Genomic DNA, 17,500 nt, shown 5'->3' with positions numbered 1-17,500 from the left:
TTCCCAATCGAACGCACCCAATAGCCGGCTGTGACGAAGCAAGCCCTCGTGTAGTGATCCCCAGAATTAATGCATACTTTTTAAGACATATTTGAGGGGCATCCATGCAGGAAGACTAGATTCAGTTTCCCAATACGAATTTCACACCTTGTGTGTAATTGATTTGTCCATACTTGTGTGTCGGATTTATTTAGTCGCTCGTTTTAAAGCCGCAGCTGGGGTCACAAGAAGTCGTGAATACAAATATTGTCACTGATTTGCTTTTCTTGCCATTTGACTTCGCCACCATTACAAAAGGAACGCTGCATTACAGGAGGATGAGACAGTTGATGTCTATAACTGAACTGGATCTAGCATGAAATGGAGGCTAATGAGGGCATAAATTTGCATTTGTAAAAGATTTGCCTGCATTAGTCTTCATTATCATGCTAGATCCAGTCCATCCGTGAGAATTCGAAAATGGCCTATTTGACCAACTTTCTATTGCGAAATTATTAATACGAAATTTTCGTTCTCACACAATAATGAATGTGTTTTGCTTTTCGGCGAAATTAAATCGTCAACCCCGCGTTACAGGAAAAGACAATAAAAAAGAGGAAGGAAGTTTAAACAGAAGGAAGAATTAAAGTAATAATAAAAACAAAACGTAAAAAAGCAAATAAAATCAAAACATTGCTTAGACTCCTAATACAGAAATCCGTTTTAAATGCATGGTTTGCAATAACCAACAAGAGGCTAAGGGGAGCCTGCACTTTGTTCGAAGGATTTTTAGCCGATGTCCTTTATTTTGTTACAATATATTGTTCAATATCCAGTTCAATTCCGTAGTCCGAAGTCCGAAGTTCAAAGTTCAAAGTCCAAAGTGCACATCCCATGAATCAACCATAGGGTTGAGTGCCATCGTAGAATAGTTGTTCACATTTAAAACTGCTGTTCAAGCTTTCAAAACGAGTAAACGGATGCTCTATAAGTTTCTACGATGGTCATTAAAATATTAATACTTTTTCTCAACAATGTTACAGAGACAAACACATACCATGCATTTTTACCTTTCGACACACCCATCCGAAAGGTAAAATTGTCTCTGTAACATAGTCTGTACCTTTCATTTGCCTCGAAATTTTCTAACTTTCATGTTTCTTAACAATACCGGGAGTATAGTAGCCCAGTGAGACATGCGATAACTGGATATTGCAGTCTTCCCTGCATGGATTAGTGGATATTGTAGATTTCCCTGGTTTAGTGGTCATCATGCGAGAAAGGTGCAGATATTGTTGTTAGAAGATAGAACTCATCTATAGCTACCTTCTGTTTTAAAGTTTTTTTAAAAAGACTGCGGGCATGGCTCTAAGTCTAGAAATCTATAGCTAAAAGGTTCAAAAAAATCTAAAATCAGCACGCGATGTAGAATGCTAGAACGGAAGAGGGCTTCTAAAATGTCTAAAAGTTCTAAAGTTCTAGAATATCTATGGTCCATGTTGCGAGTCTAAAATTTCTAAAGCTCTAGAATATGTAAGGACTTTGAGGGGTTCTAAAATCTTTAAAGTTCTAGAATATCAAACGATCCCTTTGGGGCTTCTAAAATCTCTAAAAGTTCTAAAGTTCTAGAATATTTCTAAGAATATCCATGGTACATGTCGTGAGTCTAAGGTTTCTAAAGCTCTATAATATGTAAGGTCTTTTGGGGGTTCTAAAATCTCTAAAATCTCTAAAGTTCTAAAATATCAAACGATCCCTAGCTCTTCTAAATAGAACAGTTCTAGAATGCTATAGAAGTTTCTAATGTCAAGACCTGCACCCTTATGCATCATGCATGATTGCCTACCGAGTTCGAATCCTACTTGTGCTCCTTTTCTAAAACGTTTTTCTACGGGGCAAAGACATCTTACGCGTATGCAGGCAAGTTGCGCCCACCTTGCTTTTCTTCGAACAAAGTAATAAGAGACAAGTTGACAAGAGAGGCAGAGTATGATTGAAGTGAAATCGTCCGTGGATGCAGACTTGAGAAAGACTAAAGTTTCACTTAAGTCAGAAATTAATTAAAACGGCTCCAATTATAACACGAAAAAAAAAGAGTATTTTAACCTAGAGCTTACATCAAAATACTTTTTCTTAGTATTGTAACCCACCAATATAATAGCTACTTAGATTATTATAAATTTGTCCTACTTATTCGTTGTGCAGATGTTTCGGCAATTACCAATGTCACCTTCTGTGCTCATCGGAGTGATTTCTGTCACTGACGTAAGAACATGACGAGACAGTTTTAATTTTCTCCCCAAACAACCACACAATTAAAAATACCGTGGTTGTAATCAGGCATGATATAAAACGTGATGAAGTGACGTAACTGATGAAGGTCGCCGAAGTGATTGAAAGGTTTTACTTTTTAAAAACTTTTTTAATCAGTGCCAACGCTGCAATTTCGTTTTAAACCACACAATTCATGCCAATTTTATTCCCGCAATGTTAATAGACACATTTCATTCCGAACGACTTGGGGTTATAACGAAGTCATTACGATAACGGGAAATGATATTTTTAGACCACGTTCTCGTTGGTGGCGTGGCAAATTTCCCTTTCGTAAACGGTCGTTGCCATTTCTCAGAACGGTCGTTGCCATTTGAAACGGTCGATGCCATTTATAACGGTCGACTACACACTTCACTTCAAAGAAAATTAAAAGAAACAAACTAAGAAAAAATATTAACAAAAAATTAAGACAAAAAAGGAAAAGAAAAACAAAAACTTGAGGAAAAAAAGAGTCCGAAAATTTCAAGACTCGAACTCGGGTTCTTAGCCCTCACCCTAAACAAACCCTAACTCATGCGTAAACTCCCTGAAGTTATTTTTTGGGAAGGGGTGGGGGGGGGGGGGTAAGGGAGGGGGTCGCTGGTAACGGAGAGGAAAAGGAAGTTTTCGGACCCCGATCGTTTTTTTCTCTCCTCCTGTCTCCTGTAGAGTCGCCAATGAAGCCTAAATGTCAAGTGCCTTATAAATATTTTAGCTCAATTATCAAAACAAAAGTCTATATAATTTGATGGGCTCAGTCCTGATAGTATATATAACAAACACGATATATTATTAAAAACCTACCAGACGTACCACGGAGTGAAGAATAACTGGACAGAAAACACCTTTGAATTCTGTTTTCATGCTGTCTTCAATCAGGATTTCGCCCTTTCACTTTTGACAAAGCCGTGAACTTTTTTTCTCGATGTTTCGCCCGTGCACTTCAAGTGCAATAATTGATCATAATCGCTCTTTATCTTTAAAACCGCGAAGAGATTTTGGGGCATGAAACGTTAAAAATCCCTTTGCTCCGTATATTATTTCTTGTATTTTTCCGTAATCCGTTTTGTAAATGGGTAAAGGTTTCTCGGAACTTTTGAGTTACCCACCAAAAATCAAAATGTCGAGCTACAAGTTAATTGTCACAATCCAGCCGCAATTCTTGTATTGTGTCTATGGCAGTAAATGAGGTGGTACAAATTCAAGCGGCAGGAAGAAGATTTTCATCTGTTGACGAAATCGGCTCAAGTAATTTGGCGCTGTTGTGACTGCGAAGCTCGCGTTAAAGACGAGAAGTTTACAACTTAATTTTTGTCGCTCATCAATGCATTTCATTCTTGTGCGCATTTATTTGCTAAAATAAAAGCGTTCTACTCCGGCAAATGGTCGACATCCGTCACATATCATTTTGCAAGCACTTTAAATGAGATGTTATATTACCAACAATAGATGAGATAATTTCGCCATTATGTTCACCTCCTTCGAAAAAACGCTGCCTGTTTGCTAAGCCTTTCGGTCACCATGGTAGGTGATTGGTTGCCCTTTCCGATTGAAGGTTGCTGATAATCTTGAGGATTCAGATCCGGTGGTTTTTTAGTCTAAAGTACGAGGAAAGGAAATTCAAGCACGCAAAACAATATGGGCAAAACAAGACAAAACAATGTATGCTAAATTGAAATCGTGGAAGAAATTAACGAGTCAATAGTGTCTCTTAGGCCTTAGTCAAAGGTGCCAAAAAAACACCTGGCAGTTGCTCTCCCTTATAATTCCGCTCCTGAAAAGATTCCATAACCTCGCACTTTTCATGCCACACTTGATAATTTCTGTTCGAGGCTAAAAAGACGACGAGGTTTAGTATCAGAAATTCCAAAAGAAAGACATGATCATCATCCTCAGCATAAACAGTGAGCCACTAAAGCTTCGTACCTTCAAAGGCCATTCATATCATTCTTGTATTTGATTGGTGTAAAAGTGTATTGTTATCTGATTGGCCATTTTTGTTCATAGCGTTGAATAGTTTGTCCCAGCTTCGAGGCGAGCGCATCCGCTTGTCAATTATTTATGAACACACCAACCTCCTCAGAACCGCATTGGTCACAAAGCTCTTGCGAATGCCTTACATCACAGCAAGTTATTGGCGCATCTTTTAGAGGCAAGGAATTAATAAACTTCTCCTGTGAATTACCGCGATGTCGGGAAAGCGCAAACAATTTTGACCCATACTATACATCTCAAGTAAATAGAGAGGGAAAAGTCACTCTTATCCCAGTGTTCAGTTGGGTCTTAAACTGGAGAGGCATGCATTGCGGCCGAATCCGTGTCAAACAGAAGGCTGGGTGTTCGTGTTTTCGGCGGGGTTCTTCGGCAACCACAGCGAATATGGGTAGCCTGCGCGAGCTGCAGCACGCTCTGCAAGAAAAGAACACCGAGATGAAGATGAAGGACTGCCGAATACTGGCCCTGGAGCAAGAATTGAAAAGGAGGAACGAAATCATCCGGCGTCTTGAAAGTGAGCTTGACAAATACCGATCCGTGCTGCAACCGGCCGTAGGAACTCGCACCAGAAATCGAGGTCAAGGTATCTCAGCCGAACCGCAGAGCTTCAAAACTCTTGCCGATGCTTCCAAGCCGCTTCAGAGACACAGCAAAAGCTCCAAGTAAGGATTTTTTTGTGTGCGACTTTCTCTTATAGTGTTACGCTACAATCGGTAGGTAAAAGGTTCTCATCGGCAAGCTTCGGGGTCATTTTGCTTGTTTGTTCTGTTTACGTTATAAACTCCGCTGTTGATTGTTGCTGCAGCACGACTGTAGCTTTCTGATCTTTGGAGTCGACACAAAGCCAGATGTCTCCTGGCACCTCTTCCGAAAATAGATGATTCTAGTCCGCGCCTGTTAAAAATATATGCAGTGATCACGAACCGTCGCCAACTGTAGGTTGAGAAATATTAAATTATACCCATTGGTATACAGATTGATCTTTTCTTCGGATGGTTTTGAAACTAAATTGCCGGTAAAAATGGAAAAAAATATCTCTACGTCGATAGGATAATCAACTGCGGTGGTGATATTATCTTTGTTTCGTCTGTAATTTTTAGGAAACCGTGGTTAGATTTCGGTTATCGTCTTTTTAGGTTTGCCGTCTACTACAGTGGCGGCATGTTCATTCCAGCCTGAAATCTGACACACAAATTTCGATCGAACCTAAAAAAGTGCAACATACACAGCAGGGTTTGGATCGCTCGTACATATTTCATATACGAAGTCTAAAAATTTAAATTCGCATCGTTTTTTCTTTGCAAACTTTAAATCGGCAACAAGCCGCGGTGTGGTGGTAACACTTGTGTTTTAAGTTCAATTTTTCTCAAAGACAATGTTCAAGATTTTCAGATCGTTTCTGAAACTACCATTGAAATCTATTTCTTTGTTTGTGTTGTAAACTGACGTGCTCTCTGCAACACGTTAAAACACGCGCCGAAGGTTCACTTGGATATTTTAATTGCCTTTCATGACTTTACGTGTGGCAAAACCTCTTGAGCATTGACATTCTTATTCTTCTATCCGTTTGCGTCGATCACGCATGAACAAACGCGATGTGGGAATTGGTTTTTCAAATTTTGAAGTTCCCATCGTGAAAGGTTTTTTCGAAAGTCGCCTTTTAGGTAGAAATGTTCAGTTTATTGTTATGCTTTCAATCCTTTCATACAGTCCCCATCATTTTAGCGAAATGAATCAGCAGCACGCATGTAAAAGTGTTGCAATATGGAAGCAAAATTAGGAGGCACTGTGTCGCACGTTTGCATAAAACAGTTATTTACAGCGCTAGTTGTGGTATCATTTGCGATTTTTTGATCCGTCGTCAAAGCCGTAAAAAGTTGAATCGTTGGCGTGCATTCATTAGCAACAAATACGTGACCCTTCAAAACGAAATTGTGATTTGAACACACCACCGCAATCGATTGTCTTAGAAGAATCGCCTCTCCAGATGGCAAAAGTATGGTTACAGAAGATATTTACATAAAATGCTTAAGCTTTTCTACGTTTGGACGTTAACCGATTGTTTGAGAGTTTCCGATGGAATTTTTAAAGAATCTCTTTACATTTTCATAGTTCTCTTCATAATTGCACCGCTTTTACACGTTTGGAATCTTGCTTTATCGATTCTGATACCATAGCGAGCTGTAGTGCTCAAGTAATCTAAACTTGTTTTAATTTTTCAGTTCATTGTAAAACACTTTACTGGCTCTGTATTTTGCCGAATCGCGGGACTTTAATCCCGGGACAACCAATAGTGAAGCTACATGTGTCTGAAACAATTTCTTGTGTTATCATAATATTTATGAATTCGGTCTTTGCTTGATAGATGAACCTAAAATATGCACGGAAAGATGCTACGTTGTTTTTTAAAATCTTAATTGTGCGGCCACTATACAGTGTTTACATCCGACGTTCGATGTTATTTTGCCCCTATCTAGAATGCACTGTTACAGTTTCACGTCTTTAATTAATGAAGTGGTGTCGTGTTGTACGAGCAATATGATTATCACGAAAGTCAATTTTGTCGATTGGTAGAACTGGTTTTGTAAGTCTTTGGTTTTGATTAGTTTTGGGTAGAAACATTAATTAATGTTTTTGGTCACCAGATTACAAATGTCATATTTCTTTTAGATTTTGCAAACTAATCAGTGTTACTCTCTGGCGTTCAAACCTGAAAGTTTATCATCTGCACCTGTGCTAATGAACACTGTATTATCCTTTCATCTTTTTGACAAAAATTAACATTTTACTGAAGTAAATGCCAATTATTTTGACCAATTATCCGTCTATAATACCAAACAGGGCATAACTGCCTAAAAACGTTTGGGTATGTGAATTTCTTTTTGTATGAAAGTCAGTTGTTTTATTGACTTACATATATTTTATGCAGTTCTTTACACTTTTTTGGGACAAACAAGAGGAAAAAGTATTCCATGAAACTATTTTCCTTTTTGCATTTTAAGTATTATATGATCTCTGTATCTATATACATATATCTGTGATTGCATTTTTAAGAGAAAGGTTTTGATTATTGATATTGTTAATTTCTGAGCATTTAAATACAGACTTAGCTATCGTTATAGTGGACTCACAACAGGTTCAAAGGTTGCACAGTTTCATTGTGAAAGCTATTCCAATATTGACAGTCCACAGGCCTACATCTACTCAAAAACTGCCCCCTTCAAACCACTGACTCTCTGAAGTGATACTCACTCCTGTTTTTCCTCTGTCTGAAGTAACATCAGACGATTTTACTCGTCAATGGGGGAGTTAATGGGTTATTAAATAACAAACTAAGTTGTTGTGTCCTAAATTATTATTCAGTAAGGCTCCAAGCATGAGCAGGCTATTGTATGCAAAGAAAAGAAGAACAGTTAGTTCAATAAAACCTTGTATGCCTATGTTTATATAATGGCACATTTTTCCTGTTTTGGTTTCTTTGTCAAATCACAGTCATACTTAAAGGAACAAGCTTTGTTCAAGATAGAATAAAAAGCAAAGAACCTTGTCTATGAACAGAACAGGTTTTTTTTTTCTCAACATGAACTAGCAGTAAGCTTCTCGTGAACAAGTTCTCCTCCAGTCTCCCCCAGTTTCTGTTCTCAACCAACCAGCACAGATTGAAATGCTGAAAATATTTGAAGTTTCCCATCAAAAGAGTATGAAAATTAATAACTTGTCAGCCAGCTGAATTTCCATTGCAGAACAGATATTTTGCAGAACACCTTCGTTGGGTGCCCCGGTAAATAACTAACACATTCTCATACATGTAGATGAGGGGGTGGTTTCTTAAAGAAACTGGGAGAGGAGGGGGGTGGGTTGCAGAGTAAAACATGACAGTCAACAACACAATACAAACCATATCTGTGAGACTGGAACAGAGTAATTTATGACACCTGGAACTTACTTCATCTTTGCAGCTATTTAGAAATTAAGCTCAAAAACTCATTAATAATTCAGAAGCCAAACAGCCTATCAAAACATCGATAAAACGTCACATGTACGAGCTTTATGTCCCGATAAAACACTCCTCATTAGTACTCTTTCTGTAAAGAATATAAAGAATACTAATAAGGCATAGCTTGTTTTTCTTGTATGCTAATATTCTCCTCTCACAATTGGAACCATTGTTTGGAGTCCAGAGGGACATGCCTTTTGTGGAATGTTTTTGAACCTAGGGATAAAAAGAAGAACGGCATTTTGACCATTCCACGGTCACTTTCAAGTTCAAGTTCATGGATAAAAAATTCCCCATATACATGTATACAATTTCTGAAACAATGGAATGAAAGGGAAAAAGCTAAATATTCACATACAAACAAAAATAACAGAATGCGAAAATGAGGTGCAAATAAGAGGTGAACAGAATGCAAACTATTAGAAGTGTTAAGCAAACAGCTTTGTGCAGGTGGAATCACTCTGTTTGTTTTATTTTGGCTTAAGGTCCTGAATAAAAACATTTCAAAAATCAAGCAATCAAACTTGTTCGAGAATTTCCTCAGGATCCTGAAGTCCTTCGTGATTTCATGTGGCTCGTTTCCATGTTGTTCCCTTATGTGGTTGCCGATTACCGACCGTTTGTGTTCCTCCACACATTGATTTAGGTGTCGGCTTTGTAAAGCTGACATTGTCTTCATCACACAGATCACACTTAAAGAAATATACAAGCTTTTGCTGATTGACAATTGGAGGTTAGATCACTAAGTTGCTCGCGTAGTTTGTTTTCCGACCTCTGATCTTTGAAGGGCAGGACTTTCACCTGCTTGTTGCGGGGGAGCATATGCTCCCCATCACCTTCATTTCTATGAGAAACCTGATGGTGTTTTGTATGAGGGTCTCTTCGTTATGCAAACGTGTGATTATCTCCTTGAGTTGCGCGTACTCTTGATGAAAAAATTGCCAGTTTTAAGATGGGTTAAAAGTGTGGTTCAGCATTGTTTTTTAACAGAGAGTGTTTGTACTTCATATCATCATGGCTATACATGTAGTAGTGCATTTATAAGCAGCCCAGTCTGTTGGTTTTCTGTAAACCTTTTTGTCCAACCGGGTGCTATTTCTGATGATTTCCATTCCTAGGAAAGGAAGTTTCCCATGTTTTTATAACTAAATGTTTTACTGAGAACTTATTACTTTGTTTCTGAAGCTGTTCAAAAAACTTTCAGGTGTTTTATCGGGTCTAAAAACACTTGGCTATGCCTCAATCCTGTTTTTCAACTCAGATAAAACACTGCTGCTCATTTTTTAAACCTTACATAATACCATAAAGATCATTTTTGTCGATTTTCTGAAGACATCGTCACCAAATTTTTTCAAGTTTCAACCATTTCCATCCTTTCATTCTTGGCCGCAGACAACAAATAATAGCTTCGGTGCACTTCAGTGCTTATTGGTAACAAAACTACAGCGTAATTTCTTGTTCTTCATTGATGCAAAGGCGTCTTTTAGCGTTTGATTAAAATAGCATGATGCTACCCCTTTAAGGTGGCTCATACTAGTTTCAACAGTTTGAAGGGACCTGGGACCATATAAAACAGGAATAATTCACCATAGCGATAGTATAGCCATCTTAAAGCACCTAATATTTGAGTGGAAAATGTTTGTCTCTAAAGCAAATTCTGTGAACCCCTTTTTTATTGCTGGAAAGAGATCAGGTACTGTAACATAGTTGCTTGGTGATTGTTAGTTAATAATTTTCATACCCAAATATGTGTAGCTTTCGTGACATATTTCTAATTTTGGAGTTTCTTACGTGTCACATTTCTTGTATTGTGTTATATGTTGTAACATTAACTTAATTATACTTAGCCCTCACATCATGACTCACTCCAATTATTTTTCTGTATTGCGTGATTAACCTTAGATCTTACAGTTTAGAATGTTATTTAAGGTAGTCTTCTGTTTATGTTATCACAAGTACCTTAAATCAACAGTTTCATTAACATCCACTCAAAAACCCATTGACTCCTAAGAGTGAGGCTCAGTAGATTTTGCTCTGTGTAACGCTAGATGACTTTACTTGTCATTGGGGACAGTCCAGGGCAGTTCAGGCGTCAGCAGGTTAATATTGGAATCCCACCAATGTTGCTACTGCTGTCCAGGGCTGAGTGGCACTTCACCCTCCTGCGCGAAAAGGTTCAAGGTCCATGCATATGTTTCAAGTCCTAATGGGATTTCCAAATTACTATCCGTACCTAAATTAAGCCTTATTTGATGATGAGCAGAGTTGATTTTGTTTCCTTTTTTGGCCCTTTTGCCTTGATCAGCAAAATTAATGGTTGGCACAATGTGATTTTAACCACATTTCTTTCATACTATCTTTGTAGATCAAAGGAACTCATCAAAGATGCCATTCTTGACAATGATTTCCTCAAGAAACTGGAAGCATCACAAATCCGGGAAGTTGTTGAGTGCATGTGTGAGAAAAAGTGGAAGAAGGATGAGTATGTTATCAAGGAGGGTGACCAAGGATCAGATCTCTATGTTCTGGAAGGTAATTATTTATGCCACTAAATGACAGGCTCTCTTCAAGTGAAATAAATAAAATCAAGAGCCCTGATACATGTAAAAAACCTTAATTAGGAACAGTCCAAGAACAATCTAATTGCAATCCCAGACTTTAATCAATCCTCAATGTGCTCTGGAAAGTAAAGGGCGCACCAAATGTTTTTGTCGCCAGGCATCCCTGTCTACTTGATACACACTAAGTAAGGCGATTAAACAAACTGTACAGGCTTTTTAAGTATAATTATTTCACCTCCTGAATATTAATTTTAATCTATAGGTGGCTATTGTATTCTTTCTTTGGGATAATCTTAATCCTCCAGTTCTGCTTTTAGTCGAGCAGTGGCGGGTCTAATTTGCAGGTCGCAGGTCGTAGGTTGCAGGTCATTGTTTCACCAATACCGAAAGTATCCTAAACATTCTTAAAATCTAACCTTTGGCCTAATTAGGCCTAAACAAAAGTCTTTAGGCCTAAGGTTAGCTTTTATGAATGTTTAGGATACTTTCTGTAATGGTGAAACAATGACCTGCAACCCGCGACCTGCGACCTGCGACCTGCGACCTGCAGATTAGACACGCCGGTCGAGCAGACAAGCATGACCCTCAGTTTCTTGTGAACTTTGCTGACTTTGCTTACTAAGGTATTGAATGTACTACATGTATGTAAATGCAAGTTAGAACTTCTTCTAATTTTGTATCTCTTTTTTTTTTAACCAGAGGGTAAAGTCAAGGTAATGAAAGAGGGTGCTGTATTGGGTCAAATGGGACCAGGAAGAGTGTTTGGAGAACTTGCCATTTTGTACAAATGTCCAAGAACAGCCAGTGTTAAGGGTAGGATTCACAGTTACTGTATTTACCCCTGTATGCTGTAAGTCGATCCGTGTATAACTCGACCCCCCATTTTTTATGGCAAAAAAACTTTCTTAATTTCTTTGTTAAATGTTCATGGGACCGGAAATAAAAAGAATATGACCTTAAGTCTGAGAATCACAAATAAATTTGCCAGATGTGGGGAGTTATATCTCAATTTTTTTCCCAAAAACTGTGTTTTAATGAAAGGTCTTAAAGCAGTGCTATACCATTACCATGGCAATCATTTGAACCTAGCAAACACCAAAAAAAAGTCAAATAATATTATCATAACATTGCTTTCTTAGTGAAAGGAATCCGGCAGTATTGTAATCTTTTTCCATTGGAAACCCTGTTGTACTTACAGACTCTGATGTAATATCATTCAACCGAAGTTAATAATGTATTAAACCATGAATCAACAATTACTTGGTGTGTTACTGTAGCTTGGCTAGAAAGACTAGGGAAGTCTTGTAAGTGATTGTGAAACTTTCAAACAAGAATTTGGTTGAGTCACGTGAAACTTGTGTAATAATTGTACTTTAGTTGTACGAGAGTGTAGATGTTATGGCCAACATACATATGTATATTTTTTCTCAGCTGAGAGTGATGTCAAGATCTGGGCCATTGATCGACAAACTTTCCAGACAATCATGATGAAGACAGGAATTATGCGACAAAAAGAGCACACTGAATTCTTAAAAAGGTAACTATTATTTATTACACACATTAAACTGCCATTACCAATACACTTACTGCAAATTGGTGCTCTTGGAAAATGATTTTAAATGATATTCATAAAGTAGTTTTGTTTATCTAATGAATGGAATGGAATGGAATTGTAAAGTACTTTTCAAAAGAAATTCATTTGGGTAGTGAAGTATGCCTTGTATTGAAAAAAGAATTTTAAATTTTACAGCACTTCTTTTTGGGCTTCTAATTACTTGTGAAATTTAATCAGGGAACTTAAGGATGTTTAAGGGCTAGGCCTGACGTATCTTAGACTTTCAAAATGCCCAAGAATATAAACCCTTTCATGCTTGTTATAACTATTTTTCATTTTCCTTCAGTGTTCCACTCCTGAAGATTTTACGAGAAGAAATACTGTCCAAAGTAGCTGATTGTATAGAGGAGGTAAGGACTGAATTTCTTATTGTAAAATTACAGTCATGACCATAGAAATACGAAACACTATTCCTATGACAATTTATACAATTTTTTTTTCCAGGCATTCTATGACGAAGGAGAGTATATCATCAGGCAAGGTGCTAGGGGAGACACTTTTTTCCTCATCAAGAAGGGAGCTGTAAGTCCAAATGTACATTCCTCCCTCATAGCTCTCAAGTCTTAAAGTTTTCCAAAGAGTGAGATGCTTTCTGGAGATTGCAGCAAAAGCACAAGTGTCCAGTGTTTCTTGTGCCAAAGGTGGCAAAAAATTTTAGGGTTGAACTTTTTTTCTTCTCAAATCACTGGAAATGCAACCTAGAGTCCCCGATTTTGGTTTTTTAATGCTGCTTGCTAAGAGAGCCCATGTTATTATGGTCAGCCTGAGCTAATATATTGGCCTCTACTTAATACATTAATGGGTGAAAGTCCTGAACAAACAAGAAAATTGGTTTTACACAAACATTGAACACACGCCAAAGTTCAGTGCCAGTGAAAGAACAGATTCAAAATTCATGAGCGCTTCTGAAAGCTTTAACGGTAGTTCAGTGTGAGAAAAGTTCCATTGCGTGAGAAATGCTTGTGTCGGCTCGAGAGCGCTCAATGCGTGAGACTTGAGAGTTCTGCTCCCTTTCTTTGGATGATGAAACTTTGGGACTGAGGAACTTGCTTACTTTACCTTTCAGGTCAATGTCACTCAGCGGCCTTCAGTGCATGCGGAGCCGGTGTTTGTACGAACCCTTGGCAAAGGAGACTTCTTTGGTGAGAAAGCACTCAAGGGGTAAGTCACACCATACTGAGCTGGATATTGAAATGCGAAGTCATTTTGACAAACACTAATCCAACAGTATTGGATGGTAGCATCTGTCTTAGAGGGTACTTAAATGTGAAATCTCATATCAGTATGAAATAGCTTTTCCCTTACCAGTAATACTGATTAGTCTGTGAACGGAAACGTATTTCCGGCGGTCGTTTCTCTCCCCTGAAAAATAGCGTCTGCGAAACCGAGCTGCAAAACGATTTCTGATGACGTAAAATTCTTAGCCAATCAGAATTAGGCTCATAAATCTCCTGAACTAAGACGCAGGGAACACGCAAAGTACTTGTGCGTTGTCCACGTAAACACAAGTCAGATTAATTGCGGGCAATATGGAGGATATTAAAAAAATGTGAGATTTTCGGTATCTAAAAGTTAAGTATGTTGCGGCCTAGAAAAAACCCGATGTTTTCGTCAATTTGCTTACACGATGTGGAAAGTCCTTGCTTGTGGTGTGTTGTGATTTTGATTTACCCATTACCAATTCTTTTCGGATTGTTTTACTAGAATATTCTACATTAAGATGTCCTTTGGTCTCCTTTCCTCTAACTCTGGATCGGTTTCAAAGGTTGGCTAGTGACAACGATAACACCAATTGCGCGTAGGTCACCTGACTCTCTGTTCTCTCATGTAACGTGATTGGCCCAAAAAAAAGCAAAAGCAGTTACGTCACAGTAATCATTTTGCAGCTCGGTTTCACAGACGCTATTTTTCAGGGGGGGGGGGGGGGGGGAGAAACGACCGCCGGAAATATGTCTGCGTTCGCAGGCTAATACTGATACAATTCGAAAGGGTTTTTTACCATGGCTTTTGAATTGCTGCATTGATTTGAATTTAACATTGCCTAAATTCCATTTACTGTCATAACAAAATTTGTTGATGAAACAGTAACATGCACTGTACTTTGAACTTCATTACAGAGAGGACTTGCGGACGGCAAACTGCATAGCTGCTTCAGGCGGTGTCCATTGTTTAGTGTTGGATAGAGAGTAAGTACTTACTAATTTTTTTTTGTTTGTGTGCCTTTGATTTTATTGGGAATTGATACTCTTAACTTCTCTCTGCACTATTTTATTGTTTAAATCTCTTAGAGCTTTTGAAGCATATATTGGTAGTTTAGAAGACATGAAGACAGACAAATACAGTGACAAAGAACGAGGAGTGGAACCTCAGACTGCAAGGTGATTAAATTTTGTTCTCATTGTGAATCTAGGGCTCCCAGCTAAGTAATAAGATTTTCATGTAACGTGTGGATCAGGATTTACCTGTAAGTGAAACTGTCTTACCTAATTCCAGTAATTACCGGTATTATACATAGAAAATTCAGTGATTAATTTTTCAATCTCGGAATACCCGGTCGCTTAGGACCCTCTTTGAGGGCATTATTTGAATAAGACGGACACCCAGGGTGCCCTTTTTCAGTGATGTATGCCTTTGGCCAAGACTTGTCTTTGGTCAGGCATGTGAATTTGTACTTTCAACAATCCTGGTGATGTTTTTTTTTTACTTTTTTGGATACAATGAACGAAATAATAATACCTGTAGTTTAATCTTCAACAGTTAACTCAAAATTGAAAATTGAAAAGTTTAAAAATAACATTCAAATGGTATTGGCATTGAAACTCAGACATACAGAAAGTTAATTTTGTTTGATTAACATTTCAACAAAATCAGTGGTAAGTTATTGAAAGTTAATTAACATTGTAATAAGTTGTACTCAATAATAACATTATTATAATGTTTTTAAAAACTAATGTGAACAGCAACTAATTTTAATCTGTAAGATTTGTTTCTTTCATAGTTGAGGTGTTTAGTTTTACCTGAAGACTTACATTTTATTTCTTGCTCTTAACCCTAACCAAGTAGACAGATCCAAGAATTGGAAAGGTTGGTACCTTGTAAGCTGTAATTTATAAACTGATAAATAATGCTAATATCATAATTTTGTTACACTAAAATTTTAGCACTAAAACGTTAGACATTAATTTTTGTTCACTTCAGAGAAACTACTGACACTGACCTTTTTGTGGATAAATATTGTTTGAATTACAGTAAAACTTTTTATCACTTCGCATGGGCACTTAAAACATTTATTGTCTGATAATTGCCCTTATTATAATTAGTCAATTTTAATTTCCAGTGGCAATTAAAATTCAAACAAATGGCAATACTCACCAAAAATTAATTATCTTATAATATTAAAAAATTGCATTTGCTGTAACAAGAAAATAAGGACTTGGCTTGAACAGCGCAAACTGAAGTGCTTTTTAAATGTTGTTTTGAGGAACGAAGAATTTGAAATTTTTGGAGTTCTGAAGATAAATTAATTATTTTTAAAGTGCTACTGTGACGAAATTTGAATCTTCCCTATCGAAGCCATTTTGGCACATAAACACGTAGTCTGTACGAGAAGAAGAATGCTGTTTACCATTTTCAAATATCTCTTTTTGTTCTGGAGATATTCAAGTTTTTTAATATGCAAATTAGCCAAGTGATGATGTCATAAACCCTACCAAATTTTGATCAAGTATGATGGAGAAAGATATCTCAGCCAATTTGTATCAGAAATACTTGGTTCTTTGCACTAAGATTCTAGTAGATGTGTTCCACAATATGAGCATACCATTTTTGTTACCATGGCAACATACTGGGTTCCACACCTCCCTGATATTAAAAGCTTTGCAGACCACCTTTGGCGTTCTGTTTTGATATTTGCAAATGGTGCCTCATCTGCATGATCCTGTCAGCATATAAAGATGTTAGGTCGAGTTTGTGGCCTTAGTAAATGTATTTCTAGCCTGAGATCACCAAAATATTGAAATCAGGTTGGAGGGGACTGGAAAAGAGTGAGTCACCATGGGAACCAATTTCTTTACAGTCGTAGGTGTGTTGCCTTCAGAACTATCAGCTCACCAAGTTTCAATGGTCTCTGTTGCAAATTGACCGAGATAGCTCTATTTATATTCTTGATGTTCTATTGGGTTGGGTGAATGACGTCATCAGCCTTCTCATTTGCATATTTAACACATTTTTCAAACTTAAATATCTCTGGAACCAATGCAGATATTTCCAAACGGTAAACAGCGTTTTCAATGTTTCATGGTACTCTATGTGATAAACCAAAAAACTCAAGGGATAAAAATTTGATCACAGTAGCACTTTAAAGTTTGAAAAATCAGTTTTGAACAAGAGTTATTTTAAAGGGATAAAATTTTATTGTTCATGTCACCTTGTTTTATTTTCCGAAAATTTATTATTTTGCTTGTGGAACAAACATAATCATTTTACTGCTCCACATGTAAGGTGTGAAACCCCTGTACATATGGCATGCATTCCCAGGGATTATGGGCTGACCAATACTACATAATATACTTGATAAACAAAGGAAAAGCTTTGACATCAAAATTGCAGTGACAAACTCCTTACCATTTTTCAAAAAGCATATCCAGTGGTTATCTGTATGTATGTTTGCTTCGTTGAGCACCATTTCATTGGTTGAAACACTATTATTATCACAGAAATAAGATGTACACATTAGTGTACAAGTTAGTGATAGCCCTGTACACTGTAGGAGTGCTGTCTATATTAGTTTTGCATTGTTTGTCCACTCACCATTTAGCATGTTACAAACAAACCCTCCATTCACAAGAAATACTGCAACATAAATGCTCTGATATACCACAGATACTTTCAAAATGTTGAGTAATAATTATTAATCTTGTTAGTTCTTTTTCTTGTACACAGAATCAACTGATAATGATAATAACAATAATAAAAAATAATGATCATTGATATACCGTTGTACTGGTTAACTATATACCCATATTTTGGCTGTTGGAATTA

General features: G+C 37.3%; 1 protein-coding gene across 8 annotated transcripts in view; it reads left to right on the top strand.

The window, feature by feature from the left end:
- The window catches only part of LOC138007893 (cGMP-dependent protein kinase 1-like), a 57,462-nt gene that overhangs the window by 18,051 nt on the left and 21,911 nt on the right, over positions 1-17,500 (top strand). For 5 of the 8 annotated variants that reach the window (XM_068855010.1, XM_068855009.1, XM_068855011.1 and 2 more), the window contains 9 exons: positions 10,650-10,816; positions 11,545-11,658; positions 12,277-12,382; positions 12,747-12,810; positions 12,905-12,982; positions 13,527-13,621; positions 14,578-14,646; positions 14,749-14,838; positions 15,524-15,544. In XM_068855010.1, coding sequence (XP_068711111.1) covers positions 10,650-10,816; positions 11,545-11,658; positions 12,277-12,382; positions 12,747-12,810; positions 12,905-12,982; positions 13,527-13,621; positions 14,578-14,646; positions 14,749-14,838; positions 15,524-15,544 — 804 coding nt within the window. Of the gene's footprint in view, positions 1-3,650; positions 4,950-10,649; positions 10,817-11,544; positions 11,659-12,276; positions 12,383-12,746; positions 12,811-12,904; positions 12,983-13,526; positions 13,622-14,577; positions 14,647-14,748; positions 14,839-15,523; positions 15,545-17,500 lie in introns of those variants that run through there. The other 3 variants (XM_068855007.1, XM_068855014.1, XM_068855015.1) reach the window with 3 other exon arrangements.

This window comes from Montipora foliosa, chromosome 6 (assembly GCF_036669935.1).
Source record: "Montipora foliosa isolate CH-2021 chromosome 6, ASM3666993v2, whole genome shotgun sequence".
NCBI classification, from domain to species: domain Eukaryota; kingdom Metazoa; phylum Cnidaria; class Anthozoa; order Scleractinia; family Acroporidae; genus Montipora; species Montipora foliosa.
Note: the sequence above shows the minus strand (reverse complement) of the source record. Positions and strands in the feature narration are given on the sequence as shown.